The 8,699-nt window shown below is 52.6% G+C and overlaps 1 protein-coding gene across 1 annotated transcript in view; it reads left to right on the top strand.

Moving 5' to 3' along the window:
* Positions 1 to 353: 353 nt before the first annotated feature.
* IRS2 (insulin receptor substrate 2) overlaps positions 354 to 8,699 on the top strand; it is a 29,285-nt gene continuing 20,939 nt past the window's right edge. The window contains 3 exon segments of the mRNA XM_050905923.1: positions 354 to 435; positions 438 to 2,335; positions 2,338 to 3,931. Coding sequence (XP_050761880.1) covers positions 402 to 435; positions 438 to 2,335; positions 2,338 to 3,931 — 3,526 coding nt within the window. The 5' untranslated portion in view covers positions 354 to 401.

Below are 8,699 nucleotides of genomic sequence, written 5' to 3'. Positions count from 1 at the left end.
GTCTCGGTGTGTGAGCGTCTCGGTAAGGCGGCGGTCACGTGTTGTTTTGCTCTTTAGTTGGGGCACTCGGTGCGCGATGTGTTACTTACGGCGAAACTCCCGCCGGCGCCGGCAGCAGCCGCGGCGGCACCAGCAGCGGCAGCAGCGGCCGGGGAGCGGCAGCGGCGCCGCCGGTACCCGAGCCGGGGAGGACGCCGGGCGGCCGCCGGCAGCACCCGCTGCCTAGAGGCGACGGCGGAGGACCCCGCTGCGGCTCCGGGCAGCCGCGCTCTCCCTGCGGAGGAATAACTTTATTTTACCCGCTTCTCCCCTCCCTCTCTTTTTGCCGCGGCGCTCGGCGGCGGCGGCGGCGGCGGCAGCAGCGAGAGGAGCCGGGCGGCGCTCCCGCCGCGGGGTCGGGGATGGCGAGCCCCGCCGTGCTGGGGCTGCTGCCCCCCTGAGCTCCCCGCCCGGCCCCAACCTGAACAACAACAACAACAACAACCAGGGCGTGAGGAAGTGCGGGTACCTGCGCAAGCAGAAGCACGGCCACAAGCGCTTCTTCGTGCTGCGGGGCCCGGGCGGCGGGGAGGAGGCGGCGGGCGCGGGGGGCGCCCGGCTGGAGTACTACGAGAGCGAGAAGAAATGGAGGAACAAGTCCGGGGCGCCCAAGCGGGTGATCGCCCTGGACTCCTGCCTCAACATCAACAAGCGGGCGGACGCCAAGCACAAGTACCTCATCGCCCTCTACACCAAGGACGAGTACTTCGCCGTGGCGGCCGAGAACGAGCAGGAGCAGGAGGGCTGGTACCGGGCTTTCACCGACCTGCTCAACGAGGGCAAGGCGGCCTGCCAGGGGTCCCCCCACCGCCACCTCGCCTCCCCCTTCTCCACCTCCTGCAGCGCGGCCGCCGCCTCCCTGGCCGCCGCCGGCGAGGACCTCAACTACGGGCTGATCACCCCGGCCGCCGCTGCCTACCGGGAGGTCTGGCAGGTGACGCTGAAGCCTAAGGGCTTGGGGCAGAGCAAAAACCTCACTGGGGTCCACCGGCTCTGCCTCTCGGCCCGCACCATTGGCTTCGTGCGCCTCAACTGCGAGCTGCCCTCGGTCACGCTGCAGCTGATGAACATCCGCCGCTGCGGCCACTCCGACAGCTTCTTCTTCATCGAGGTGGGGCGCTCGGCGGCCACCGGCCCCGGCGAGCTCTGGATGCAGGCGGACGACTCGGTGGTGGCCCAGAACATCCACGAGACCATCCTGGAGGCCATGAAGGCGCTGAAGGAGCTGTACGAGTTCCGGCCCCGCAGCAAGAGCCAGTCGTCGTCCTCCTCCTCCTCCGGGGGGGCCGCCGGGCCCGGCGGCAGCGGCGCCTCTGCCACCCACCCCATCACCGTGCCCGGCCGCCGGCACCATCACCTGGTCAACCTGCCTCCCAGCCAGACCGGCCTCCTCCGCCGCTCCCGCACCGACAGCCTCGCCGCCGGCGCCGGCACCAAGTGCACGCCGTGCCGGGTGCGGACGGCCAGCGAGGGCGACGGCTGCCGGGTGGGCTCGGTGGCCGGCAGCCCCATGAGCCCGGGCCCCGTGCGGACCCCCCTCAGCCGCTCGCACACGCTTAGCAGCGGCGGCGGGGGCCGACAGGCGGGGAAGCTGCTGCCAGTGCTGGCCGGCGGCGGCGGCTTGCAGAGCAGCCGCTCCATGTCCATGCCCGCCTCCCACTCGCCCCCCTCCGCCACCAGCCCCATCAGCCTCTCCTCCAGCAGCGGCCTCGGCTCCGAGCCTGCCCACCCGCATCACCCGCAGCGCCCGTCCAGCGGCAGCGCCTCCGTCTCCGGCTCCCCCAGCGACGCCGGCTTCATGTCCTTCGACGAGTACGGCTCCAGCCCGGGCGGCGACCTGCGGCCCTTCTCCTCCTCCTCCACCGCCAGCAACCGCAGCAACACCCCCGAGTCGGTGGCCGAGACCCCCCCGGTGCGGGACCCCGGGGGCGGCACCGACCTCTACGGCTACATGGCGATGGAGCGGCCCCCGAGCGGCCGCCTCTGCTACCGGCCCTGCCCCGACGCCGCGGCCGACAGGGGCCATCGGAAGCGGACCTACTCCCTGACCACCCCGTGCCGGCAGCGGCCCGCCCCGCCGCAGGTCTCCTCCGCCTCCCTCGACGAGTACACGCTGATGCGCGCCACTTTCGCCGGCAGCGCCGGCCGCCTCTTCCCCTCCTGCCAAGCCGGGGCTTCCCCCAAAGTGACCTACACCCCCTACCCCGAGGACTACGGGGACATCGAGATCGGCTCGCACCGCAGCTCCGGCAGCAGCAGCACCAACCTGGGGCCGCCGGCAGGGGGGGAGGAGGAGGAGGAGGAGGCGGGGGGGGAGATGACGACGGCTACATGCCCATGACCCCCGGCGTGGCCGCAGCCTTAGGGCAGGGAAGCCGGGGCAGCGATGACTACATGCCCATGAGCCCCACCAGCGTGTCTGCCCCCAAGCAGATCCTGCAGCCCCGGGCGGGGGTGGGTGGCGGGTCCCCCGGGAACAGGAGCATCTACAAGGCCAGCTCACCCGGGGAGAGCTCCCCTGACGATAGCGGGTACATGCGGATGTGGTGCGGCTCCAAGCTGTCTGTGGAGAGCTCGGACGGGAGGCTGAGTAACGGCGACTATATCAATATGTCCCCTCGGGACCCACAGCATGGGCCCCAGGCTCCCTCCCTCACCCCCCCAGACTTCTTTTTTGCCCCTTCAGGGCACGGGTCCAGCGAGCCCCCCAAGCCCGGCTGCTATTCATACAGCTCCTTACCCCGCTCCTACAAGAGCCAGGGCCTGGCAAAGGACAGCGACCAGTACGTCTTCATGAACTCCCCGGGGAGGATGATCCCGGAGGAGGCGGTGTGCGGAGCGGGCCAGTCGCCCGCCGGCACCTTCGCCCCCTCCAGCCACACGGTGCCTTCGCCCCTGCGGCACAGCCGGACCGAGAGCTTCCTGAGCCAGCGGTGCCAGCGGGCGGCCCGGCCCAGCCGCCTCTCTTTGGAGACCTTGCGGACGATGCTGCCCAGCATGAACGAGCACCCTCTGCCGCCCGAGCCCAAGAGCCCCGGTGAATACATCAACATCGACTTTGGGGATGCTGCTGTCTATTCTCCCCCCTCGCTGCCCGCTGACAGCCCAGCCTCTTCGCTGGGGTCGGGCACAGGGCAGAGGCGCTCCCCTCTCTCTGACTACATGAACATTGACTTTGGGTCACAGTCGCCCTCCCAGTCGGGCACGGTCTCGGTGGGATCCCTGGAAGCGCTCTCACCAGGCTCTTCCTCCAGCACCAGCCAGCCCGACGGGCGCTACCTGAAGGCGGCTGTGGGGGTGGCTTGTTCCTCCAGCCCGTCTGATGGTGGGGATTACACTGAGATGACCTTTGGCATGGCCACCACCCCACCCCAACCCATCGTTCAGAAGCCAGAAAGTGCCCGGGTCAACAGCCCCGCGGCTGGGGTGAAGAGGCTCACCCTCTCTGGGGTGGAGGCTTTCATTCTCTCCAGCCCTCCCCCAGACCCGAACCGAGGGGCCAAGGTCATCCGGGCGGATCCCCAGGGGCGCAGGAGGCACAGCTCGGAAACTTTCTCCTCCACCACCACTGTGACCCCCGTGTCCCCCTCCTTCGCGCACAACCCCAAACGGCACAACTCGGCCTCGGTGGAGAACGTGTCCCTCAGGAAAAGTGAAGGCCTGGAGGAGGAGCAGGGTAGCAGCCCCATGTGCCGGGAGACCTCAGCTGGCTTCCAGAACGGCCTCAACTACATCGCCATCGATGTGGTGGATGGGACCCTGGCAAACTGTGACAAAGCCAGGTCAAAAGCCAGGCACGTCCTGAATGGAGGCATCAACGGAGTGGAGATGAGCGCCTATGCCAGCATAGACTTTCTGTCTCACAACCTGAAAGAAGCGAGTGCTGTGAAAGGTGAGTAGCTATGTCTGACAGTGCCTGCCACGCGTTTTTGTGCATAGTGTTTGCTTCTCACTGCGGGGTTGTGTTTTGTTGAGTAGAGCGCTGTCCCTCCTTGCTTTCTTAAAAATCTCTCTTCCCCCGACACGTCCTGTAATAAACAGTCTTGGAGGAACTCGCTGGCTTTCTGTATGAGAAAAAGTTTAATTTTGGGATATTTCTTCACGTTTGAATTCTACTGTGCTATTATTGTGAGTGTATACTTCTGGGTACCCCAATAGAAACTGTTTACACAGTTACTATGTTTGAGCTGTACTTCAGAGTTTTCTTACGTAAGATTTTGGAAAGTGTTTGGAAAATGTGACCAAAATAGTTTATGTTAATGCAGCTTCTAAATACTATTTAAAAATGTAAAATGATTGAGTTAAAAAACAGGATTGTTGGACTAAGGACGTCAGATTACAAAAAAATCCTTGGCTCTCTAGCTGGGAAGGTCAGTCATACCAAAATGAGAAGGATAAATTTAATGTCTTGGTTTTGAAATGTCTTATCTCTTGCAAAAGTTTAACAGTAAATCATGGTGAGCATGGAATGTGAATTAAAAAAAAAAAAAATTCTTTCCAGGAGTCGCTATATGCATGAGCTGTTGCGTGTTGTATTGCACATTTTACTTAAAGGCCCACCCTATGGTGGCGTGTAACTGTGTTCCAGCTGGCAGCTCAGTCCCAGCACGAATGACCAGTTGGTTGGCTTGCTTTTATATGGATTGCAAATGCTGGGTGTTCAAAGACAAAAGCAAACTGAAGAAATCTGAAACTTAAGGTGAGAGAGAATTTAGGTTTTAATTATGTAGCTGTTCCTTTGTTGAGGTGCTAGTTATGCTGTTGGGGGGGGGGAAGAAACAAAGAAATACAGACCCCCCTGCCCCCCAAATAGCAACCCGCCTCCTCTTAGCAAGTGAGAATTTGTACACAACTGGGGGCTGGTTGAGGAGGGCACAGAACAGCCAGTCTATCAAGGATTAAAAGTTACTGATGAGTGAGATACCATAGGGATTCTCTTTGCTCTTGAATTTATGTGAGACATGGTACTTTAAACCTGTATGCATGTATAGCTGTAATACATGTTTACGGGCCTAGCTTGGTGAAATGACGTACCACGGAAAAGTAGTTGCTTGGAGGTGAACAGGTATTGCTTCTGTATTCACAGTGCTGATAGAGGTCATCAATAATAAGCAAACAGCGACAGTTTGTAAGAGCCACTTGCAGTTATTTTTTCTTCTGTTTTCTTAGTAGGTAGTTGATTTTGAAGAAGAAAATATTTTCTCTTTTGATAGGAAGTACAGGAAGATGGAAAAGATGAGAGATCCACCGTTTGCGGAGCAAGCTTTGCGCCTAATTAAGACGAGAGGATTGTTCAATGAAATGTCAGAGTTTGAAAGGATGAACGCTTATTCTGAATGACTGGAAGGGTTGAGGGCAGAGCGTTATTTGTCTGTTGCTTGTAGTTTTGCTGGGGTCGTTTTCAGGATCCCTGTGGCTTGACCTAGACCGGTGCGGATGCTGCAGTTAACCTCTCTCCTTGCCCAGCCGTGGGATTGCGGTCCCGGCCACCAACAAACTGTCGCGCCCCTTGCTTTGCAAAGTGACTTTTCACAGAAACGAGGAGTTTTTCGTGAGCCACCTACAGCCCCAACTGCAAACCAAGCCCCATGTTGGGAAAGAGCTATTTCCACGACATTCCCCAAACTGCTGACCCTAAGGCGGCCGGGAGCGGGAGCGGGGGGTGGGGGGGAAGGGATGCAGGGGGAGGGGAACGGGCACCAGTTACTGAGAAAACCTGGAGTGGATGGGAGCACGGTCACCATCCAGGAGAAAAGGGGGAATGAAAGAGCCGGTCGGTCAGATAAGCAGGGGGAGCCGACTGCTGTCCTTCCCATCCAGTAAACAAAAGGAGAATGCAATAAACATAGCCATGTTAATTTGGTACATGGCGTACAGAGGAGAGGGTTCCGTTCTGCTATATATTTGTCAAAGGGTGGTTTGCCTTATTTTAATATTTAATCTGCATGCGTATTTGTTTTTCCTCTTTCCCGTAAGCTTTTAAACGCAGACCACATCGAGAAGTGGTGCGGGGAGGCTCGTTGAGATTTACTCTCTCTGTAGGAGGCAAGGCTGTCTTCTCCACCACCCTGCTTCCCTGAGAAGCGTGCACGCCTGCTGGGCGCACTCAGGGTTGCGGGGCTCGGGGATTAATGTAGCCAATATCAGGCCAAGGCGGTAAGGAAAAACCTCACATGAGCATCATCAGTCAGCAGCCTGCAGGGTTGGGTACCAAAAACGGGGTTTCAGGTTAATTGCACTTGTGGCAGGCAAACTGGAAAAGTCATAGCATGGGGAAGGAGAAATGTATCACAAAGGACTTTTATCAGTGTAAGTCCAACTTTTGCACATTTCCTAGTTTCTGTTTTGGTTTTCGTTGGGATTTCACACCGAAGTTTGTTTACAGAAGGACTTCTGCCTGCACTGTTTAAAAAGATCACCAAGTATTGTGCCAGTGTATTTGAATTTCAAACATTGTGATTGGGAGACTACTAAGAATTTCATGTTTTACAGAGAAACACATGCAATTTAAAGAAAACTGTATTTTGAGTGTAAGCAAGATTATTTTAACACAGTAGTAATTCAGGTAGATTTGAGAGAATCTAATTTTGTAAAAATTAATGGTTTGCACAAGAGATAGCTTATATATGATCAGCATTGTTTACTTAGTTGTTTGCACCTTTTTCAAATTTTGTTTTTAACTATATTAGCAAAGTGAGGAGCTTTACTTCTGCAAAAACCAAGAGAGGTTTCTAGCAATTTTAAAACAATGGAGAATCCACACATATTTAATACTTAGAACAGGAGAATCTCAGAGATACAGGGTATACAAACAGGCTCCTTGTAGTTACCTTCTCAGTAAATTAGTATTTCGATTTGTGTAAAATACATGTAAAAAAACCCCAGTTTGGATTCTTCCTGAAGGTCTGTAGCAGTAGATGTGTTTTCCTGTGGGTAAGTGTTTTAAGGGAAATTACTTGTATCATTTAAAGGTGGCTGGTTTTCACGTGTAGCTTGTCTCTCTGCTATCAGTAACTTGCCTCTGCTGCTGTAGAGAGTGCTGTGCTTTTGGAAATCTCCATCCATATTATCCTGTCGTGGCAAGTGCATCCACAGCTGCTGTCAAAACAGAAAAATTAAAAGGTTGCTTGAAATTATCGGTTCGTTTGGTTTTACTGTGTTCTGAAAGTGTGCAAATATTTAAGAATTGGAGAAACACTTGCCTTCATCTGATATGTAAATAAAATAATACTGTTACTGGTTGGTTAAAACTTGTTACTTGCTGATAATTAGCATTTGTTCTTAAATTATGACCGCTTTTTTGCTTAAAAATGTATGAACTGTATATGGTTTTCATTATTTATGGAGACATTTACACTCATTTTTCTCATATAGTGTAAATTCCTTATTCCAGGATATTTATGACAGGTTACAGCCAATAAAGATGTGACTTTTTATGGTGGACCTTAGTTCTGTTGAAGTCAAATGGGGTTTTTCTCTCTGTTTTGGTGGGGTTAAGATTTCACCCTTTGTGTGTAATGAAATTCTTAAGTAAAATTCCCATTAAATTTAGTGGGTGTGTAATAGGGAATTTTGCTTAATTGAAAACACCAGACTTGGGTGGGTTATCTTTAATTTTGTTTTCCATTAACAGAATGCTCTGTAACTTGTAAATGTTTCTAGTAGTTGGTCTAGTTTTCTAAAATTGAACAGATACTATGTGTAATGGTGCGACAAAACCTGAGGGTTGTTTTCCTCCTGTGTTAGTTTCTTTTGTCTTGATTTATTTAAAGAAGTCATCATCTGTAATGCATCTACTTAAGATTGTAGTAAGGTGATTTTTGATAATAATGACCCCCCACCCCCACCTTGTCAATTAGCTTTTACTTTTGTGAGGGTTTTATGATTGCACCTAAACAATAAAAAGCCTATCTTAAGAAATCTCTTCCTGTGTCTTTCTAATGGCATTTTAGATAATTGAAGAAATAACCCTTGTTTCCTTTTTCTTTGGGATTACTTTGCACAATGAATTATATTAAGTTCCCCCCCAATATGCCAACTGCCATAAAGTTTTGGTTCTCAGAGCAGCATGATAATGTTTAATTGTCTCTTTAACAAAGCTTGTATTCATTTTAAAATGACTTAAAAGTATTAAAATAACTATATGCTGTGTTAGAAATCTATACATCTTCTAAAGTCTTTTTTTGAATAAATTAGTTGTAGTGGTTTCTCTTACTGATAAGTTCTCTGAGAACATCAAAATTAACAGCAGAAAGAACTGAACTACTTTTAATACCTTACATAGTTGATTTTTTTTTAACCTCTTACGCTTAGAATTAAAAATTTGAGGTTTTCTTTTACAACCTCTAGAAACTCACTTGTCTCTCAGATTGCATTTTACAGCTGACCAAACCAAAATGGTTAGGTCTGAACCTAGCAGTGCCACTCGTGAAACACAAAATGTAAACTGAAGTTATCTAAGATTAAATGAAGACTTTGATATTTTAAATTATGTTGATTATACGGATGTCAGCTTTTTACAAGCAGATAGAATATTAAAATGCGTAACATTTATTAGACTTTTATTTTTGCTTTATACTTTAAATTATGTTTAGCTGTACTGCTCATAGAAAGAATGTCATGGTTACTTTGAGTCATTTAAGATAAATTGTTACAGAGCA

The sequence above is a fragment of the Gymnogyps californianus genome, chromosome 1 (assembly GCF_018139145.2).
Source record: "Gymnogyps californianus isolate 813 chromosome 1, ASM1813914v2, whole genome shotgun sequence".
Taxonomy (NCBI): domain Eukaryota; kingdom Metazoa; phylum Chordata; class Aves; order Accipitriformes; family Cathartidae; genus Gymnogyps; species Gymnogyps californianus.
This window is presented reverse-complemented; position numbering and strand designations above follow the sequence as displayed.